Genomic DNA, 20831 nt, shown 5'->3' on the forward strand with positions numbered 1-20831 from the left:
CTACTATATTTCCTTACCTCGATGATTATATGACTACTCCTAGCCATAATACAGGCTCCTTGGTTTGCTCTCTTTGACCCACACCATCCCATATACGCATCGCAACCCTTGTGCCAGTATAACACAGCCGACCTGCTGCACAGCCCACTCGGTCTAAAACGGTATGAAGTCGAATCTCTAAGTCCATGTCATCGTATCCGGGCTCGTGCTCGTTACCTCGAGCGAGCGAGTACCGACAGCACTTACATAATGGAAACCGTGACCCATAATAGATAAGGTTAGCTTCGGATCTCCACGCCTCTTCAACATGACATGTCCGGCTTGGGATCTATTGCAGCAACTATAACGTTCGCCTGGACTTTCCTCAAGGGTAAAAATGAATGTCCGAATGGGAGTTGATATCTACGGGTCGGCCGGCCCGGGTACCGAGGACTTGGAAGGTTACCCCGACCATCGGAGCTGGACGCTGGTAGAGTAGACTCTTGCACTGCTCACTTACATACGCCAACTCCAATAAAGTCTGACCTTCCCCTGCTAAAGACGACAAACCACATCTGAAAGGCTCGAGCAAACATCATTGGCATCATGTCTTCCCAAGTTAAGCTGCCCGAACCTTTTGCGAGCATCCCGCGGGAGTCGTTCCTCTTCGGACCGTCCCCGATCCAACACCTGCCCCGCATTTCGGCAGAGCTCGGAGGCAAGGTGCAAGTCTACGCCAAGCGCGAAGACTGCAACTCGGGTCTCGCTTACGGAGGAAACAAGACTCGGAAGCTCGAGTAAGTGCAGTCGATCCTCTTTAAGTCATATTACAGTTCTGTTTGCTGACACTGGTGACAGATATTTGGCCGCCGAAGCCCGGGCGCAGGGCGCCGACACCCTCGTCAGCATCGGCGGCGTGCAGTCGAACCACACCCGACAAGTAGCAGCCGTGGCCGCCAAGCTGGGCCTGCAGTGCGCCCTCGTGCAGGAGCACTGGGTCGAGTGGTCGGACCCGGGCTACGACAAGGTGGGCAACATCCAGCTGGCGCGGCTGATGGGCGCCGACTCGCGCCTGGACCCCTCCACGTTCGGCATCGAGCACAAGGCCACGCTCCAGAAGCTCGAGGCCGAGCTCGCGTGCAAGGGGCGCAAGACGTACTACATCCCCGCGGGGGCGTCGGACCACCCGCTCGGCGGCCTCGGCTTCGCGCGCTGGGCCTTTGAAGTGGCGGCCCAGGAGGCCGAGATGGGCGTCTTCTTCGACACGGTCATCGTCTGCGCCGTCACGGGCTCCACGTTCGCCGGCATGGTGGCGGGTTTCAAGCTGGCCGAGAAGAAGTGCGGGGCGCTCCCGCGGCGTGTCATCGGCGTCGACGCCTCGGCCACGGTGGAGCAGACGTTTGACCAAGTCCTGCGCATCGCCAAGACGACCGCGACCAAGATCGGGCTCGACGGCGACAAGGACATCACGGCCGACGACATCATCCTGGACGACCGGTACCACGGCGGCGTGTACGGCGTGCCGGACGCGCAGACGCTCGACGCGATCCGGTTCGGGGCGCGGACCGAGGCGTTCATTACAGATCCCGTGTACGAGGGCAAGAGCCTGGCGGGCATGATGGACATGATCCGCAAGGGCGAGCTGGCGGAGGGGAGCAACGTGCTCTATGCTCATCTGGGTGGCCAGCTGGCTCTGAATGCCTACTCGGCGATTCAATAAGCCAGAAGCAACGGAATATCGGAATAGTAATAAGATGTTTGATTACGCTTGATTATGGACACATGGACACTAGTCTGCACAGTAATAGTGGATATCTGGTTGTCTCACTCCAGCATCACAGGATGCCAGATGATGCCGAGTATTTAGCGCTCTGGGATTTTCGATACATATAGGCGATGACTCTTTTCTGGCATAGCCCAAATAGTTGCCATCTTGAGTTGGCTTCTACCGGCTCTCGCCAGTCTAGTCGGCTCTGGAATGGACAGCTGAGTGTTTACATACCGAGATCATGGCTGAAGGATAGGTGCTTTGTGTCTTTGGGTTGAGCAACAATATCTAGTGAATAAACGAAGGTGCGGCCGAAAAGCCCCCCAATGCATGATGACTCGGTTTCATTTATGTCCAGACTCCAGACAGGCACCCACTGCCACTCGATGAGAGAATGTGTGCTGTGGTGTCTATAAAGAGCGAATCGCCCTGACTTGCTCAGATTGGCGTGGACGGGTCCGGTCCGACACTCTTTTCACGTATAGTAGACATTTGATACCAATCCACCACAGGTGTGATAGGGGATTCCAGTATATGTTTAAAAGTATCTTAGCATCTAGTTTATGCCTCAGCCCCTGGCTTTATTGAATTGGCCTCAACACAGTGTCTGTATTTACTCCAGGGTTATACACACTAAAATGAGAAAGCGCTGTTCTGCAGTCTGGATTGATTTGTGCAGAATCCCGGTTATCAATGGTACAATAGCGAGATAATAGGGCAGATGGCAGTTTCTCTTATATACTGCGACTTGACTTCCCTAAAACTATACATTGGCTGACTACTATAAACACATACGTAGCCGCCCAGCTCCCTCTCTGGTCCTAACATAGCGCCTATGACGTGGCTACTTGGGACTGTCAAAATTACCTGACGAATCGCGAACCCTGCGGCACCAAGTGCCAAGACGTTTAGACGCTGCCAACCCGGATTCCCGGCACCACCCCAAGCGCTCAGCTTAGGGGCCAGGGGCTGAGCAGCCCAAAAGCAAACAAGGACCGCCCGCAAAGCCTCCACAACCCCAAAGCTTGGCACTTTGTCCACGTAAGGACGCGCGCTTGCCAAGAGCTAAGGGGACCAGAGTCGTTCCAGCTTCCCGGGGTAATTACAAGGGAAAACCCGCGAGCCGCCGTCTCCCCAACTTTTTTGTCCTTCTGGTTCGCAAAACCACACGACAATGAGCCGCTACAACCAGGAAATGCCGAAAAGCGGCGGCAAGTCGGGCTCGCGGCTCGCCTTTCTTCGCACGAAAAGGGTTCTCGTCACGCTGTCCCTTCTTGTCGTCGTCGCCGTTGTTCTGATTGGTATGTTCGTATCGAGGCTCGAGTCGGATCAGGCGAGCTTACAAGATCTCCGCAAAGCGCTCGGTGCGAGCAACGTTTTTGCAAGTCATGACGGCAACAAATCCAAGCCAGCAGAAGGTAATTACGTTCCTCTGCCCAATCGTTCCCCCAACCCCAGGTTCGCGACACAGAAACTGATTCGCAACAGTGACGGCACCCGCCGACAGACGTCAATTCCCGGGAAGCATCGCCAATGGCACCGCACTCCGCATCATGCCCCTCGGGGCCTCTACCGTCCGCGGCGAGAACTCGCCGGGCAACACCGGCTTCCGTAAGCCCCTGCGCGACGCCCTCGTGGCCCTCAACGTGTCCGTCAATATGGTGGGGTCGCAACAGGTGGGCGACTTCGTCGACAACGACGTCGAGGCCTACCTGGGCGTGCGCGTCTCGCAGGTCCACGAGCGGTCCAGGCCGGCCGTGCAGCAGTACAAGCCCAACGTGTTCATCATCAACGCGGGCATCAACAACGCCCTGACGAAGTTCGAGCTGGACACGGCGGGGCAGGGCATGGGCAAGTTCATCCGGGATTTGTTGCAAATGTCGCCGCGCGCGCTCGTCGTGCTCAGCACCCTGACGCCCAGCCGCGTGCCCCACTGCGAGCCGCTGATCCAGGACATCAACCAGCAGTTCCTGGACCTGTACAACCGGCTCAAGGTCGAGGGGCTGCCCGTCGTAGTCGCCGACGTGCACCACGCCACTGCGAAGGACCCCGACGCCCTCCAGCTGTCCGACATCACCAGCGACGGAACGCACCCCACGGGCGCAGGGTATGAGCAGATGGCCCGCATCTACACCAAGGCCGTTCAGTGTGCCGACGAATCGAATTTCCTGCAGGTCCCAGTGCCCCTCGCCGGTGTCCCCGACGACGGTGCCTCACCTGCGGCGGCTGCGTCGTCGGCGCCCAAGCTGGCGAGGCACAGTGCGGCCCACGAGCAGAGGCGGCGGTTCCTGCACATGAAGCGAGAGTTGTGCATCACGTCCAATCCAAACCTGTGGGGCAAGGTCTAGCCGCGGTATGGTCTCTTGTTTCGCTGGCGAAACGGTTGGATGTTTTGCCGCACTTGGCATGATATTCGACCGGTGGATGTGCCCTGTCACATACTAGCCCGGTCGGTCTCCTCGTATGGGGGTTGGCAGGAATACTCCAAAACATGCCGACATCACGAAGAGCAGGAAGAGGTTTCCCCATAAGCTCGGACTGGAATTACGAACCTCTGGAGGAAAAGCGATCTTTGCTACAGCAAAGCCAGGATGTCTTCCTGGTCGAGGGCTCTACGGAAGGGCTCCGAGGGGCGTCTGCCCGACGAGGTCCTCTCCTCTGATTGCTTGGATGCCGGTCCATCGGGCCGCCGGAGTGGATTTGTTCAAGCTCGGCCCACTCCACTGGAGAAGAGGAAGAGAAAAGCATCGCATGGTACCATGGCTCATCGCCACTGACCAGCCGCCCAATCACTTCGTTGTGCCCCTCCCTCTACAGAACAGGTCTCACGACTGCAAAACCTGGTAGTCGAACCTTAGCCCAGGCACCCTGTCCTGTCTCTATTGCGCTTCGTTCATTAACTAAACGAAGGTGATGTATTGGGGATAAGTCGGAAACCTTCAAACCATCAGGCCCTCCACGCGGAGGGGGAAGAATCTACTCTGGCGGCGTTTGAATTGTTCTGCCTTTGTAGATTTGATAAGATAGCAAAATAGCTATATGTACTACCATAAATGTTGTGAATTCGGACCATACAAGATTTTCAAACTACCTTAATCACCATCGAATGCGTTTGTCAGCGAATCGAGTACGGGTTTCTCAAAGATATGGTAAGATATTGTGTATTGATTCCATAAGTCCCATCCCAGGTGTACCATGCATTAGTAACTATCCTACACCCACCCCCCATCTCTCAAGCGCAAGTGAAAATGCAATGCACGCCCAGTATCGCAAGAGACAGCCTCCATCCCTTTCCCTTCCCCTATAGATTAGAAGCACGTCGTCATGCGTCTCAACGTCCGTGGATTCCTCTCGTCTCTCCCTTGCTGCTCCAAAGCTGCGCGCTTGAGCCTGCTTCTGCAGTCGACACAGGGGATGGCCATGTGTAGTGTGCGGTGCGCCGGGGCCGGCATGGTGCCGATACAGTTGATGCCGTAGGCCATGGCCCCGCCGCAGCGCTCGAGATTGCTGTTGGCCGTCTCGCGGCAGCCGCAGGCCCAGAGGACTTCGGGGTGGTAGCACATGACGCCTGCTCTCGTTTATAAGCGGTGGGTTTCGCTTTTATTCGTCTGTATATGGCTTCTTTGGAACTGTCCCAAGAAGCCCAAGAAAGACACAGAAGCTGATAAGAGAAGCGCAGAAGGAACGGGAAGAAAGGAAGACAGCGGGTAGAAGAGAAAACGCGACACTACAGGCTCGCTGTCTTATGAAGGAGAAAGATGGAAGACGACTTGAGATTGTCGCCGGCTTTGCAGCCGAAGCTTCCTGTATCTATAAGAACGCACTCGCATGGCTTCTATTGTTTACCAAAAAGCCTGTTTCTAGACCAAGGAAGATTGTGTTCTTTATCTATAAACTCAGGATCGCACAGCTTCTATTCTCTCCCGGGCATAAAGGTTTTGCCCCTGACGGTGGACAATGCAGATTGTATATTCTTAGCGGCTTGTGACTCTGTGCACAATGCTGGAAGCTAAATGGAAGGAATGGTGCTGTTCTAGCGCCCTAGGGGTAGCAAACAAAGGCGGTTCTATTTACAGTCAACACCTCTGTTTCAAGGGGAATCAGTAATCAGGGCACCGCCTCAAACGTCCCTCGAAAGCGGCATATGGGTCCAGAGCAGTCGGGGAAGCTGATCTCCTTATTAGTCTCTAGAGACCCTGCAGATACGATGACGTACCCCTGCCCTCCCTTGAAGAAGGAACATGCACGCTACAGATTCGGACATATACTAGTGGCATTGAAAACGTGACGTGACAGCTTGGGGATGTTTACCTATGTTTTCATATCGCGGCATTGCAAACTGCAAGGATAATACTCATTGGCACCCCCTGTAGTTTGCAAATTCCGAGAGCTGGGTTTGGACTCATGTCTGCTATATACGTTACATACATTCGAGTGGCTTCAACTACGACACAGGTACAACCCTTCAAAAATGAAAACTGACAATTATGGTAAGAAATATCCCTCGCATTCCATATTTCACTACCATCCCCATCTCGAATACCAAACGCCGATGAAAAACTCAGTCTCGGCGCTGACCAGTGAGACTGCGTCTAGAACAGCAATTTCTTCAGGGAAAAGTTTATAGATATCTGACAACGATCAAGGCGAAAGGAGAGAAGAAGAAGAAACGAAAGCCAAAAGAAGACGTATCCTACTGGGTAGGATGCATCGGGAATTGAGCCCGATGCGGGGGTCGAACCCGCAGCCTTGAGATTAAGAGTCTCACGCTCTACCGATTGAGCTAACCAGGAAGGTTCTTGTTGTTGTTGTTGTTGTTGAAGACCAGGAAGCTTATCGTGAGATTAGTTTGGTGTAGGTGACGAGATGGGGCGGCTTGGCTTGGGTTGATGAAAAGTGCTGTGGTGGGTGCCAAGGGGAATAAGTCAGGAACACAAAGTCTCTACGTAGAACCAAAGGATAAGTCCAGCAATTCTATATCATTTACATTTTTCACCATATATATCTTCGTGAATGACCGCTGCTGCTGGTGCTGCTGCTTCTGCTGCTGGTGCTGCTAGTGCTACTAATTACCACTCCTGCTTTCCTTGCCACAATAGTGCCGCATCGTTTTGTTTCCACCATGGCCATGATGCGTCTTTCCGCCACCAGCAGATGATTCTCCTTTGTCTTGACGGCACCCGCAATCAAGGTCCTCAACCTCTTCGAGGACTACATCGGTATCCATCTGGAAACTCAGGATCTCCGCGTTGAGCTGCACCACCGTCTCCTCCCACTCGTCGACGTCCCGCTGCCACTTCTGCATCTTGGCCTCGACTTCGGCGATGAGCCCCCAGTGCCGTGGCGTCGCGCGCACAAGTGGTGGCTGTTGTCGTCCTATGGTGTTGCCGTCCACAACGACCACCACCTCGCGATCGTAGCGGGCCTCGGGTAAGTAGTGGTCCGGACTGCGCGCGGGCGGCTTGTCAAAGTCCTTGGACCGCAGCGCCCGGGCGTGTAGGACAGTAAAGTGCTGCAGGTTCTTCTTGGCCTTGCGGACGTTCTCGCGCGCGTCGTAGAGTTCTTGTTCTACCTGCATGACGTAGTCCTCGGTGAAGGCCGAGCCTTTGTCTTCCGAGTACGTCGTTGGGACGCCGTCGACGTCTAGGTCTAGAATGCAGTGGTGATGGTTAGTAACAGTAGATGCACCATCGTCCCCCTGCACCGCGTCTCCTTTTTCTTCGTCGAGCTGGGTGTTATCCTTCTTCTCATCTTCTTCGGGAACCGCGACAAAATCCTCGTAGGGCGTGGTCTTACAGGGAGTAGAGTGCCCATACAAAGAAGGTGCGAGGGTGTACAGGTTGTCTTGATCTGGCTTGATGATCGTAGGCTGCCGACTGGCCTGGCTGGACCAGGAAGACGACGATGTGTTGGAGCGAACCGAGCCAGAAAGTGACGACAATCCAGAGATCCGCGATAGGTTGCTCTCTACCTTCCTCAGTCGCCGTTCCACCCTCGGTATCATGTTGCGGCTGTGTAATGACGCCATCACGTCCATATTTGGTAATCGTATGCGTAAGCGTGTATGCTTTCGGTTGTTAGGGGTATGTCCATCCTGCGAACAATGCGTATTATTCATGTACAGAATGAGTGTGAACGCCATAAAACAAGGGTGGGCGGCTGTCTCGCTATATAATGTGGTGTGTTCTGAAAGCGACCAACATCTGCCTTTGTTGGCTTGTGCGAGACAAAGACATGGTGTTTTACCATTTTCGGGAGTCTAGACGCTGTATCTTGGAAATCCAGACCACCATGTGTTGACACTGGGTGACATCAATTCCATGTGCGATTCTTGCCTGAGCGGCATATTGGATGAAAGGAGTTTGAAACGCGTATGCCTCAACAACGTGTCAGACATGTACGGTCATCCTTAACACAGCATTCCGTCTTTCTTCATGAAGCTGGCACCTTCGGGTGTTTGTACCGTAAATTTACCGCTCCTTAGTAAGAGCGATGAGTTGCCGGGTAGAGGTAAATAGCTGTTCCAAGTCCTTCTGCTGGTTTTGCTCCATCCCCCCCCTTGTTGGCAATCCCACGAATGTAGTCGTCGTTGGGTACATGCCTGGTCTCATCTGTCGAAGCGCCTAAGTAGACCGTGTCGAACCCGGTTGCCAGCTTGGACAGGCGACGGACTGTTGAGCTTCTCCAGTCGTCTGGCGGCCGAATCGGGCCCTTGTAAGCTCCGGCATCAGGTCCGGCGATGGTTCCCATGCATCTCAAGAACCGGGAGCGCAACGGGTACCTGCGGATCATGTGATGCAGGACCCGGATCCGGACCAGCAGGGGTAGCAACAAATGAGGCTTGACGGACAGTCCCGTACTGTTTCTGGCATTTGACCTTTTGCGACTGCAATTGCAGCGGCGGTACGAGGTCCGCGGCCTTTGGCGCACTTTACACAGCCAATTTGCAGTCAAGGGGGCCGCAACTTGGCCTTGGATTTAGGAAAGCCTTTCAGGAAGGCGACAGAGTGCGACCCGACGTTGGATGTGATCGGCATCGCGTCAGCGTTCCCCGGACGTGTGGGCCCGTAGACATTCCCCAGTTGGTGATTCGGGGGCGGTGGGTGGCAGGGATCTGTCAAGGAGGGGCCAGCGGCCATCCTACTCCGTACGGTCTGCTGAGAAATTCAGGGCTATCGGGTGACTATGCTCTTCCTCCATTCTTTTCTTTTGGGCCGCTCATTGCATTCGTCTCGGGATGGGACCCGACTGATATGGCATGCGTCTTGTTATACATGGTCAAGATTTGGATACAGGTACTACACACCGATCGCCAATGGCTTGTAACATTCCAGTAGCTGTTCGACTCATCCCAGCAGGCCAACTTCTACTTGCTCTGCTACCTAACCAAATGAGCGCGCGAAGCAACGGTCACATCAATAGCCGGAGAGGAAATCGGCTATTAGACGCCACATCGTACCCCGTCCAATGCGAATGTGCACTGAGCCAACACCACGGCTGGTCCCCTCGTCAGAGATAAGGGCATTCATTCCTGACGAGACGGCACGGGGGCCACGTCCTCTCTCCCTGCCGTTGGTTAGCCCTAACCTACTACACTACGTCGCGGCGTGCATGGTCCGCGTAGTATTGACATGCAGGCGCACACATGTACCGTCTCTCCAACGTGTCTCACTCTGATTACTTTTTCGTTTCCTTATCTCTCCGACCGAGGCAGCAAGCTGAACGAATGCGTATGCACGCACTTTTCTCTTCTGCAGTTTCTTCGCCCCAACCCAGCAGGTTGAAAGGGTCATCATCAGCTGTCCCGCACGCGTTTCCCGAATGATGATTAGCCGGATGTGGTGAGGCTTCAAGTACAGCCCTGCTGCATATGGATCTCGATACGGTCGGCGATCTTGTCACGGCGCTGGTGTCTACCTACGATGACGGGCTGGAGTGTTACACGATATGGCAGCGGAAGCAGTGGCAGGCGAGCCATTATCGAGGTCATTCCCGGAGTCGCGTGTCCGACAGTGGCAGCTGCGGATTGAATACATCGCTCATGGTATCGGCGTCCCGTTTGCGACAGGCCTACGACAGCGGCGTCGACGTCCTCGGCGATGCGTTTTCAACCGGCGACAGTAAGACACATCGCCACCATCGTTCCTTCATCTTGGCTTCTACCCCGAGTAACTGACTGTTGCGACAACAGAGCAATGTCGTGGAGCCCTTCAAGCCAGCCTCGAGATGCTGCAAGCGCACGTCGAGGCGCTGCACAGCGCTGCTCGGCGCGACAATGCCCCGCTGGGCCTGTTTGAGATGATTCGGGCCTCGGAGGCGGCGCGCATATCGTCGTTGCGCGCCCTCGCGGAGCAGTACCAGCGCGTAGCCGTGGGTCGCCTGGTCCCGCGCGAGCTGCCCATCCGGCAACCGCCCACGCGACGGGCGAGTGCCGTGTCCTCCTCTCTTGCCGAGGCAGATGCAGAGAGGGACTTGACTCCCGAGCTGCCAGACTTTGGCGGCGGCTCTCAGAGAAGGATCGGCAGTGGGACTGGTGTTGATGGTCAAGGAGGCGGGCCAGGGGAAGCAGGTGAGGAGGAGGACGAAGGCAATGGGAAGGATCCAGCCGCCACGCACAACGAGACATCCCACCACCCTGCCAGACCGAGCAACTCTACCTTCCAGTCGGGGCCGCCGTCGCCGCCGCCGACGCCCAAGGTGGTTCCACCGGACGACCTGCAATCGACTTGCACATCCGAGTTCGGGCCGCGGCCCCGCGCGAGCGTCTTTAGCGTCTTTTGTCCCGAGGCCATGAAGTACCAAGTGGACCTGCAGAAGGCCATGCCTTTATTTTCGTCATCGTCGTCGGCCTTTCGTCGGAAGAGGGACACTTGCTGCAGCCGGTGTGGCTACAGATGGGATGGAAACGGAAACGATGGCGGGTGCAGCAGAGACCCTAGGCCCTCTTCCAACAACCGCAAAAAGGCCGCCTTCGCCACGGCCATCAAGGACGGGTTCCAGCTGACGCCCAGGTTCCTGGGCAAGTCGCACTGCGGCGCGGGCGGGTTCGGCTGCGTCCTGTGTACCTCGAGCGGCAGGACAGATGTGTACGAGTCCGTCGAGAGGCTGAGGGACCACATCAACGCGTCGCATGAAAAGTGGCAGATGCTTCACGAGAGGGACATGGTCAACCGCTGAGGTGGCTTGGGTCGGATTTGTCTGAGCGGCAGACATTTTGTGTTGCCCCCTCCGCATGTGTGCGCCGTCCCCCATTCCTATCCTTTTCATTTTCTGTCTCTGGTCCTTTGGAATGCGGTTGGATTTCGGTTATCACGGCGCATGGTCGTTTAAGTGGTTGCCTTGGCCTGGGTTCCACCGGAGTGGCGATGTTGTATACTCAAGTTCTCCCAGACTACATTATGATGAGATCAGCAGATCTGCTGTCATCGATTTACTAATGTAATGGAGATGTGTCTGGTGGACGCCACGGTTGCCAGTGAAGGGGCGCGTTGGATCGCGTTATGTCCATGGGTCTTTAATCAGGAAAGGGGCACTTCAGCAACACCAGTGGTCATACTGCTGCGTCAGGGTTTTAGGGACGGCTATAGATCGCATTTGGGTCCAGTCTACCTATAGCTAGACTATGGACTTGGCCCTTCGGGTATACAACTCAGTTTGCCAACTTCCATGTTCGTACGGAATCGAAGTGATGTATGTAGGCCGTTACAAATCTTTCCTATGTCGAGAGTGTTCACCGAGCCCCTCTTATGTCATTATCTCACACAATGGGCCTACCTCAGGCCGATTTCCCGCTGTTCATGGCTGCGCCCTACAGCTGCAAAAGCCTGATCGGTTCGCCTGATGCCGGCATCAATCCAAGGACCAAAATTCCAGGAGTTGCAGTAGAGGAACATGAAGCCCCTGAGTCAGCTTATTCACGTCAATCTTATGACAGGGTTCCCGTATATCTTTTTTCGACTTGGGAATATACAGTCTCGTCGTTTCCGAATAGGAGTGGACCTTTTTACTATGATACCCCGTCTTTCTACTCCCGTACCCGCTTGCCAAAAGGTCAAGTGTGGAACCCCCTGATGGGGTCACACCAAGGCAGCCGAATTGTATAGGACCCCAGTGGCCGCCCAGGGCAAGAGTGGATAGGGTTGTGGTTGTCAACGCCGACAATGTCAACTTCCGGAAGCCAGTAAGGGACCTTTTTACGGCGCATAGCCACTCGAAACCAGCATTTGGGCGACTTTGGTCCATATCGGCCGTGAGAATTCGAGGCTCGGTTGGACAACAACTTGCGGCACGGCAGTTTCTGACGATGAGGATGGCTGTGAGGGCATCCCCGTTCATTCAGGCAGCCGAATTAATGAGGTCTTCGAGAACATGGCTATAAGAAGGGGACGAGGTCGTGTCTCTGTCAAAGATCCAAAATCCACTCCTCACCACCCAAACAGTAAACCCGTCAACACCACAACCTTCCACACACTCCGATCCATCTTCAAGACACTTCAGTCTCTACCAAGCAACCTTTTCATCCAAGATGCAGTTCTCTTACACCACCCTCTTCCTCGCCTCCCTGGCCGCCGCCACCCCCTGGCCCAACGTGCCACCTTCGACTACTGGGCCGGCAAGGACTGCGGCGTCCCCAGTTCCGGCTACCACCTGACCGACCGGGAGTCCGCCAACGAGTGCCACAGGCTCCGACAGACCCCGCGCCCGGGCGCCGTCACCCTGTCCGAGATCACACCCGGCTGTGAGCGTAAGTTATCCCATCCCCCCGACTATCCGCTGTCTACACTTGTTCCCAAAAAGGAGTTAAATGCTGATTGCTTTGTCTATTCCTGCAGTCCACCTGTACTCCAGCACCGACTGCAACGTCACCACGGGCGGCGACTTCCTCGCCGCCAAGGGCGAGTGTGTGGTCATGGACGGTCCCGCCGAGGCCAAGTTCGGCGGGTTCAAGTTGGTCTGCTAAAGGCATTGCTACGACTAAAAAGGGGCAGATCCTGGTTGGCTTCTGCCATTGTTTGGCTACTGTGTTTGTAAATAGCTAGCCTGCGTAATTTGCCGACCAGGCGGATTTTCAAGTTTCCACATTGGTTCTCTGGTGCACCGTAGTTCCAACTACTCTTGCATATAAATCCTACATTCATTACCATAACCGCAGCTTTACTGAATGAAATCCGATGCGACTGTCCCATCGTGGCCAAGATGCTTCTACGAACTAGGATCTTACAGACAGACGTAAATCTATCATGTGATGCCGTCTATGGGTAATAACTGAATATTCAAAGACGAAGCCTATCCACCAATCTCCCCAGCCCCGACACCAACAGCAAGATCCTCCTCCATAGATCCCACCTCCACAGAACGCCCCAACCGCCCAAAAGCGAAGTAATCCCCGTAAAGAGGATAATAGGCCCATACGAGGTCCCGTACCCAAACAACGAACTGGCCGTGATCGTCCCCGCATCGAGCAGCCCCACGCCCGCGAACCCGCCACCAGCATACCCGATCCCCCGCACGCCATTGAGCAGTCCGTACAGCATCCCCGAATCGATGGCCTCGTTCCGCTCCGACGCCTCGACCTCCAGCTGCTTGAGCATGCCGCCCCAGGTGGCGCTGTACCCGCCCGCGAAGAAGCCGAACGTGACGGAGAAGACCACAAGTAGACCAATGCCGCCCTGGACAGTAGTCAAGCCCCAGAGGAGAAACGTGGCGATGGCACAGGCGAGGGGCGGGATCGCTGACACGGTCTGGGCCGAGAGGGCGATGCGCTTGTTGTCGCTAAGCCAGCCGAATAAGGAGGATGCGATTATGCCAGGCGCGTTGAAGAGTGCTAGCATTAGGGTGCCCGAGGTCTGCGACAGGAGGAGGATGTCGCGGGCGTAGGTGCTCAGGTACGTCTGCGGGATGCCGTAGCCTGAGCTCTGGAAGATGATGGCTATGCTGTAGAAATAGATGGACCGGTGTCGTAGAAAGTCCCAAGGGATCCTGCGTGCTCTCGTCTCGTGCGCGACGAGTTTCGACGGATGGGTTGGGATCATGCTGATGGCAATGATGCTCGTTCCTCCGACAATGCCAGTCCACGCTCTCAGAGCCGTCCGAAAGCCATAGTTATCAATCAGAGCCCGCACCAGGAAAGGACAACTAGTCCCAACGACGTTCTTGCAGGACAGCCCGTATGCCAGCGCCCGGTTGCTGGCACTGTACCACTCGCCTAGAGAGAGCGTGATGGGACTGTAAATGAGAGCGCAACCGAGCGCAGACGTGATGCCCTGGGTCGCGACCAGGTGCCCGATGCTGGTGCTGTACGAGGACAGAAAGAAGCTGATGCAGGCGATGACTGTGCCGCACAGGGCGGCGAGTCGACGCCGTCGGGCCCACCGCCTGGTGAAGAGGGCGAAGAGTAACGGCATGGACAGGTACATTACGCCGTTGGCGGTCGTGCCGATGAAACCAGTACTGCTCCGATCGCCCTCCAACGTCCAGTTGTCGAAGTAGACTTGCTGGAAGACGCCGTAGCTCATGGCAAAACCTGCACGCATTGCGACCGCGTACGTCAGTAGCGTTGTTCATAAGTCCATCTAGGTGGGTAGCGGGAAACCTACCCCATATCGGTAACTGGAAAATCCCAGAACCTATCAAGACACCGAGCCGTGTCCTCCTCGAATCCACCCGTCTTGAGTCCGAACGTTCCGCATCATCGACAGCGCTTTGTTCGACGTCGCCGGGAACTTGCCGCCCACTAGTGGCAGATGCTGGCAACTCCGAGAGCGCGACTTGCCTGGTTTCCCTCATCTTCACCCACTCTCTGGCCCCAGTTCAGAACCGCTTCCCTCGTACCAATGCCACGCGCCGAAGACGACGACGACGAAGACGAAGAAAAAGAAGAAAAAGAAGCCGCATCCGACGGCCTTACCCGCGGACCCTTGCCCGGCTCCGGCCTCGTCTTGCCGTTATACCGACAAAACCCGCGCCGTCGGAGGGTAGACCGGATCGCGTACTCGCCAAACTCGTGCCCGAAGAGCTCCCGGGAGAGCTCGAGGTAGGACATGGCCTGCTGCTCCCGGTTGGCCGTCACGTACGCGACCAGCTCGTCCTCCTGGGCCTTGGTCAGCTTGGGCGGCCGGCCCGTCCCGCGGCTGACGAACTTGGTGGCGAGGGCGCGCTTGATCTGGCTTTCCGTAAAACCCGTGATGGCCTCGATCTCCTTGCGCGTGCGCAGGGCGTCGCGGTACAGGATGTTGATGCGGTCGTGGTCCTGCTGCGTGAGGGCTTTAGTGTGGATTCCCTTGGGGCGCGTCATCTTGGGTGTTGAATCATGTAACCAATACGGATGTATATACGAGTACATGCAGGTAGCTTACTGGTGACAGAGGACCAAGAAGGGCCAAGCTGCAGGGGCCAAGGAGGAACAAATAAGGGCTCCAACGTTCCCCTGCCGCGGAAGAAGCCGGTTCGAAGGTCCGAATACGACAAGGTTAAATCGACAGCGGGGGCTGGACGTGCTCACGGATCCTGGTCTGCCGGGGCTTCGGTACCTGAAAGATGGACACTCGTCAGCCTGCAGGGAAGGGAGCTGCTTGTGCACGGCAGTAAGTTCGAATGTCGAGATGCCAGGCAGGCAGGCAAGTAGCAACAGCAAAACGCTATGGTGTTGATGATTGCATGTGAGGTAGGAGTTGGTCTCGTCTCGTCTCGTCTCGTCTCGTCTCGATTAGTGTAATCCTAAAAAGCAGCCGATGTCGAATTTACCCCGCTAGAGTTGACAAGCTACAGGGCGCGTCCGCCTGGAGAATATCGAAGCTTATTGCCCGATGCAGAAAAACAACACCCTGGGTTCGAGTAAAGTTGAGTTCAACGGCGCGTCTTTGCTAGGCGAATCAATAATAAGAAAACGAGACCTTCGATACACTACGGTTGGTGCAGGTATGCCCAAGATGTCACCATGTCTTCATCACGTTCAGTGACGGCGGTGGTTGTGTGATTAGGCGACTACGCGCCGTACAGTGGAAATGGCCGATAAGTCTCTTGTGGAAGCTCTCTTAGAAGGAAGTATGGCGTCTTAATTTCTTATACAGTCTGCAGTTGGCCATGAAGGGAAAAGACATTGGCTGCTTGGTTGAACCGAGTAGTCCATGTTCATGGTTCAGGAACTATGTCTACGTGAGGAAAAGGCTCAGTTAGATTTACGCATGACCCCATGCAGACGGCCAAACCATCACTCAGTAAGCAAGCCACCACCGTCTCACAGCACCATCATCTCCCCCATCTCCTCCACCGGCCCCATCGACGCATCCCACAGCGTCGGCTTGCCATGCATGACCCTCTGCCAAATAGGCCCCCTCGCCAGCGCCGCGGCCCAGCGCCGCAGCTCCGGGGGCACCAGCTCGCCGTTCCCGGCGTCGACGCAGCGCAGCACGAGCGGCAGCAGGTGGCTGTCGAGCGCGGTCGGGCCCACGTCGTTGCCGAAAGTCCATTCCGGTGAGGGGCCGCTGCGCTCGCGGTGCGCGACGATCTCGGCGTAGATGGCCTGTAGGTCCGCGTGGGCTTTGGCTACGACGGCGGGCTGGAAGGCGAGGGCGTTGTTTTCGTTGTGGCTGCATGAAAGTGAGAATAGGTCAACTGGTAGGGGCTCTGTAGCACATGCAGTAGGCGGATCGGGGAAAGTAGAGAAGGGAGTATGTAGTGCTTGCGTAAGCCATTCATTGAAGAAGCTTGGACTTACAACTTGAGCTTGCCTTCCAGGGCCTTGCGATACTCGGGGCTGAGGTCCGTTCTCTTGAGAACCTCCTCGACTGGCGACGGGTTGCGCTGCGTCATCTCCTTGGCGGGATTCTTATTAGTGAACGACAGGCCGGGAATGGCATGGAACCGCCCGAGCAAGTCCCTGATGACGCCCGCGTGCGCGGCCGGCAGCATGGCGGGGTAGTGCGTCTCGGCCAGGTAGAGCGTGATGGAGATGCTGTCCGTGAGCGGCTGTCGCAGAGGGCCGCCCGTCATGGCGGGGACTTGACCTTTTGGGTTGACGTGGACGAGGTAGTCCTCCCCCAGGTTCTCGTCCTTCTTGTGGTGCACGAAGCGGAGGGCGACCTGCTTGGGCGGCTTCGCGTCCGCCGTCGTGGGGCCGAGGAGGACCGTGTGGCGGGCCATCATGGAGTACAGGGAGAAGGGCGCGGAGTAGAGCGTGTATTCGGCATTGCCAAGGTCTTCAGCCATTGCGTGTTTGGGAAGCAGAAGTTCGATTTCAGGTGCAGAGGACTGTTGCGCAGAGGAGATGCTATTGCTGGGATTAATTTGTGACAAGAAGCCACGGAGACACGAATTATTAACCTACGACCCTACCAAAACATCCTCGTGATTCGCATTGACAGAAAATCCAACGACAGGAAGTGTATAGGTAGTGCTAGGATGCCAGTTGTAATACAGTCTGGTAAGAGTGTGTAAGTGGCTACCCCGCTAAACCGGAGATGCTGATTGCGGGACGGAAATGCCGAGGTTTGAGGCAATGACGTGATGGATATCAGTCAGCACAATCCAGGACACAACGGCTGGTGCTGGGAATCCAGGAAGACAGAAGCATTCACAAAAAGAAACAAGATCATACAGACCAACAATGTCGGCGGAAGGCGAGCCGCACTACGACCCCGACCGGACGGGCGCCTGGCTGGTCTGCACGGCGTGCGGCACCCAGTTCCCGACGGCGGACCGGCAGGCCGTCAAGACGTGCTTCATCTGCGACGACCCGCGCCAGTTCACCCCACAGACGGGGCAGGCCTTCACCACGCTCGACGGCCTGCGGGATTCAGGCCACAGAAACACGTTTACGCCGCTGTTCTCGCGCACCTCGCTGCCCTCCTCGGGCGACGACGAGGGCGGCGACGGCTGGGCCTTTACTTCCATCGTGACGGAGCCCAAGGTGGCCATCGGCCAGCGCGCCATCTTGATCCGGACCCCGCGCCACGGCAACGTGCTCTGGGACTGCGTCACGCTGCTGGACGAGTGGACCTTCATCCAGATCCGCGCCCTGGGCGGCCTGAGCGCTATTGTGATCTCGCACCCGCACTACTACTCGACGCACCTCGAGTGGGCGCGCGCCTTCCACTGCCCTGTGTATCTTGCGGCCGAGGACCGGGAGTGGCTGGCGCAGACGGACGAGGAGCACCAGGTCTTCGTGCCGGAAGGGACCGAGGAGCTGGAGCTGGAGCTGAAGCCGAGCACCTACGACGAGAGCGGGCAGCCGCAGCAACAGTTGCAGCAAGCGACGCCGTCCGGCGTCAAGATCCTCAAGCTCGGCGGACACTTCCCGGGCTCGTTCGTGCTGCTGTACCGGCGGCGCCTGCTGCTCGCGGACACGCTCCTCACCACGCCCGCGGGGCTCGGCAGCTGGCACGCGGACGCGGTGGGCTCGGCGCGGCACCGGCCGCGCGGGATGAACAGCTACGCCTTCATGTGGAGCATCCCCAACATGATCCCGCTGCCGCCCGCGGAGCTGGTGCGGATGTGGGACATTCTCAAGAAGCACGAGTTCCGCTCGACGCACGGCGCGTTCCTCCACACGGACATTGTCGAGACCGAGGCCCGGATGCGGCGGCGGGTGCTCGACAGCATGCAGATCCAGATCCGGCATATGGGGTATGGCGAGCATGCGTTTTTGAAGGAGGCTATCTGAGGTTTAGCGAGCGTACTATATAATGTATATATAGAAGGGTCAAAAAATACACCACGCATATATCAAGTCAAGCATTGCAAGTTTCCAGAGAACTCTAGTGTACAGTCGTAGGGGTATTTGTATGAATCCTAGCTTGGGACCCTACAATTTGCTCTGCCCGCCCTGGGGCACTTTGACAACAACCTTGCCCCAAGTCTCCCGCCCGCCCAGCGCCAGCAGCGCATCCGGGATCCGCTCGAGCCCGACGTACTCCTTGTCCGTGAACGTGGTGCCGCGGAACTTGCCCTGCGCAATCAGCTTGCCGATGCCCTCCCAGACGAGGGGGACGCTCTCCTTCTCGTGCACGGCATACTGGCCCCAGTGGATGCCGACGAGGCTGATGTTCTTCAGGAGGACCTTGTTCATGGCCACCTTCTCGATGGCGCCCGCCGCGAAGCCCACGACCAGGATCCGCCCGTTCCACGCGATGCACTTGGTGCTCTTGTCCACCATGCCCACGGGGTCGTACACGACATCCACGCCCCGCTTGCCCCCGGGGTCAGCTTCTTCACCTGGTCCGGCCAGTCCGCGGCGCGGTAGTCGACGACGTGGTCGGCGCCGAACTGCTTCGCGACCTCGAGCTTGCGCGCGCTGCCCGCCGTCGCGATGACGGTCGCCCCGAACGCCTTCGCGACCTGCACCGCGGCCAGCCCGACGCCGCCCGCCGCCGCGTGCACGAGGACGAGGTCACCGGCTTTCACGCCCGCGCGCAGGACGAGGGCGCCGTAGCTCGTGGGGGCTGTCACGAATAGGCCGGCTGCGTCCTCGAAGGACCAGCCGGGAGGCACAGGGAGCAGTTGAAGTTCGCGCGCGCAGACTTGCGTGGCGTAGGCGCCCTGGCTGGCGCCGAAGACTTTGCTGCCGACGGGGAACTTGGGGGACTTGCTGTTGGCTGGGGTGGCGAGCACGATGCCGGAGAACTCGGCGCCGGAGACCCAGGGGAAGGCTGCAAGGGGTCAGAAACGAGTACATAAACAAGTGGTAGTAGACACGAACATACGCGGCTGGTGTTGGTATTTGCCCTGGATCTGCAGGATGTCGAAGAAGTTGGCGGCGGCGGCGTGCACTTCAATCAAATAATCATCGGGGCCTGGCTTCGGGTCTGAAAGCTCGGTGACTTTGAGCTCTTGGGGGCCCTGGATGACGGAGTTTAGTGAGATTGGGCTGTAGGATAGACAGATGGCAGCATGTGCCGGCCGTGAGAAGCACCAGGAGACCTACCTTTACATATTGTGCTACCTGGATTCCCTTCATGTTGGATGTTCGGTTAAGGTGTGAAAATACGGAACACGTACAAAATGAGTAATACAGCGGAAAAGGTGGCAGTTGATATTTACTATGTACGTACGTTCAGCTTGAGGGATGATACAGATTGCAATGAGACAAGGTGGTTGGATAATACGGGGAAGAGCCGAGGTGCCCCAACCTTTGACCCCAGAGCGGCACATCGGCCGAAACACGGCGTGTTAGCCGCCCGTTTTGCTCTCGGCCAATCCATGCAGATCCAAAGGGTCTTTGCTTCTTCTTACTATTGAACCAGCAACATTGATACAGGCAGATGTAGTTGTTGTTGTTGTTGTTGTTGTGAAAATGGCACGATACAGAGATGGGCGGACACCTTCCTAATCTGACATGTTACAACAGGTGCCACGGATGCAGAAGTTTTAGAAGGTAGCTTGTTATCGTATTAGGCTGGTTTGGGCAGTAGGGGGGCTTGATAAGAGGCCGAAATGGCCAGGCCAATGTGTCCTTTATCTAAATGAATACGCCAGAGTCTTGCACGTCTTTGACGTCAGTACATATTCCAATAAGTACCAATGTTCATTCAAGAACATCAAATGGAAATCAATGGATGCCAAGAGAAGCATAAGACAGGCCGGTGTTCAAAGGCCCAACACGAAGTACGGTATTCGAGCAGGATTGAGCCGGGAAGACTTGAGCTTCTGAGAGTGCCTGATTGAGTGAGAAAGAAAAGAAAAAGAGAAAAAAAAAGAAAAAAAAAAAAAAAGAACGGCCAGATAGATCGCCTGGTAGATGCCAGGTAGGGAAGAGCAGTCACTCAGAAGAGGTTGTTGCATCGTCGGCGACCATTCTCCTTCTAAAAGTGACTGTCGTCAGTCATTCTGGCCATCTCCAGTTTTCCAACATGACCGCCCCTAAAGAGGCAGCCAGGCCAGGCAGCCAGCTGTAGGTTAGGAACTTGGCCTTAGCGAGTCCTTGCGCCGAGCTAGCTTGGCCAGGCAGTTTGGCCAGGCAGTTTGGCCCAGTGTCGGGGGCCCCCTCTAACAGTCATCATTGATTGACCACCATCGCAGTTGCTACTCACTCTCCAAGTCTGTCTGCCCACTTGACGACACACCACCATCACCCGCCGTCGCCAATCCC

At 56.4% G+C, this 20831-nt stretch overlaps 10 protein-coding genes across 10 annotated transcripts; 5 read left to right on the forward strand and 5 right to left on the reverse strand.

Moving 5' to 3' along the window:
• Positions 1–585: 585 nt before the first annotated feature.
• PG986_002415 (1-aminocyclopropane-1-carboxylate deaminase) lies at positions 586–1699 on the forward strand (the record flags this gene model as incomplete). Its single annotated transcript, XM_066838637.1, has 2 exons — positions 586–776; positions 838–1699. The coding sequence occupies 2 exons, from the start codon at positions 586–588 to the stop codon at positions 1697–1699; spliced, it is 1053 nt and encodes a 350-aa protein (XP_066703701.1).
• A 1222-nt stretch (positions 1700–2921) lies between these two features.
• On the forward strand, positions 2922–4095 carry PG986_002416 (SGNH hydrolase-type esterase domain-containing protein; the record flags this gene model as incomplete). The annotated part of the gene is made up of 2 exons (XM_066838638.1): positions 2922–3165; positions 3236–4095. The coding sequence occupies 2 exons, from the start codon at positions 2922–2924 to the stop codon at positions 4093–4095; spliced, it is 1104 nt and encodes a 367-aa protein (XP_066703702.1).
• Positions 4096–5055: 960 nt separating this feature from the next.
• On the reverse strand, positions 5056–5310 carry PG986_002417 (uncharacterized protein; the record flags this gene model as incomplete). Its single annotated transcript, XM_066838639.1, has 1 exon — positions 5056–5310. One exon carries the CDS (start codon positions 5308–5310, stop codon positions 5056–5058), a length of 255 nt encoding a protein of 84 aa, XP_066703703.1.
• Positions 5311–6812: 1502 nt separating this feature from the next.
• PG986_002418 (uncharacterized protein) lies at positions 6813–7784 on the reverse strand (the record flags this gene model as incomplete). Its single annotated transcript, XM_066838640.1, has 1 exon — positions 6813–7784. The coding sequence occupies one exon, from the start codon at positions 7782–7784 to the stop codon at positions 6813–6815; it is 972 nt and encodes a 323-aa protein (XP_066703704.1).
• A 1833-nt stretch (positions 7785–9617) lies between these two features.
• PG986_002419 (uncharacterized protein) lies at positions 9618–10924 on the forward strand (the record flags this gene model as incomplete). Its single annotated transcript, XM_066838641.1, has 2 exons — positions 9618–9867; positions 9939–10924. 2 exons carry the CDS (start codon positions 9618–9620, stop codon positions 10922–10924), a joined length of 1236 nt encoding a protein of 411 aa, XP_066703705.1.
• Positions 10925–12115: 1191 nt separating this feature from the next.
• Positions 12116–12707, forward strand: PG986_002420 (uncharacterized protein; the record flags this gene model as incomplete). Its single annotated transcript, XM_066838642.1, has 2 exons — positions 12116–12491; positions 12580–12707. The coding sequence occupies 2 exons, from the start codon at positions 12116–12118 to the stop codon at positions 12705–12707; spliced, it is 504 nt and encodes a 167-aa protein (XP_066703706.1).
• Positions 12708–13020: 313 nt separating this feature from the next.
• PG986_002421 (uncharacterized protein) lies at positions 13021–15041 on the reverse strand (the record flags this gene model as incomplete). The annotated part of the gene is made up of 2 exons (XM_066838643.1): positions 13021–14270; positions 14663–15041. 2 exons carry the CDS (start codon positions 15039–15041, stop codon positions 13021–13023), a joined length of 1629 nt encoding a protein of 542 aa, XP_066703707.1.
• Positions 15042–15983: 942 nt separating this feature from the next.
• Positions 15984–16954, reverse strand: PG986_002422 (uncharacterized protein; the record flags this gene model as incomplete). Its single annotated transcript, XM_066838644.1, has 2 exons — positions 15984–16335; positions 16464–16954. 2 exons carry the CDS (start codon positions 16952–16954, stop codon positions 15984–15986), a joined length of 843 nt encoding a protein of 280 aa, XP_066703708.1.
• A 397-nt stretch (positions 16955–17351) lies between these two features.
• PG986_002423 (metallo-beta-lactamase family protein) lies at positions 17352–18407 on the forward strand (the record flags this gene model as incomplete). The annotated part of the gene is made up of 1 exon (XM_066838645.1): positions 17352–18407. The coding sequence occupies one exon, from the start codon at positions 17352–17354 to the stop codon at positions 18405–18407; it is 1056 nt and encodes a 351-aa protein (XP_066703709.1).
• A 141-nt stretch (positions 18408–18548) lies between these two features.
• On the reverse strand, positions 18549–19700 carry PG986_002424 (uncharacterized protein; the record flags this gene model as incomplete). The annotated part of the gene is made up of 4 exons (XM_066838646.1): positions 18549–18932; positions 18959–19392; positions 19447–19582; positions 19668–19700. The coding sequence occupies 4 exons, from the start codon at positions 19698–19700 to the stop codon at positions 18549–18551; spliced, it is 987 nt and encodes a 328-aa protein (XP_066703710.1).
• Positions 19701–20831: the final 1131 nt, after the last annotated feature.

Source organism: Apiospora aurea, assembly GCF_038362705.1.
Source record: "Apiospora aurea strain CBS 24483 chromosome Unknown utg000002l_segment0_segment0, whole genome shotgun sequence".
NCBI lineage: Eukaryota > Fungi > Ascomycota > Sordariomycetes > Amphisphaeriales > Apiosporaceae > Apiospora > Apiospora aurea.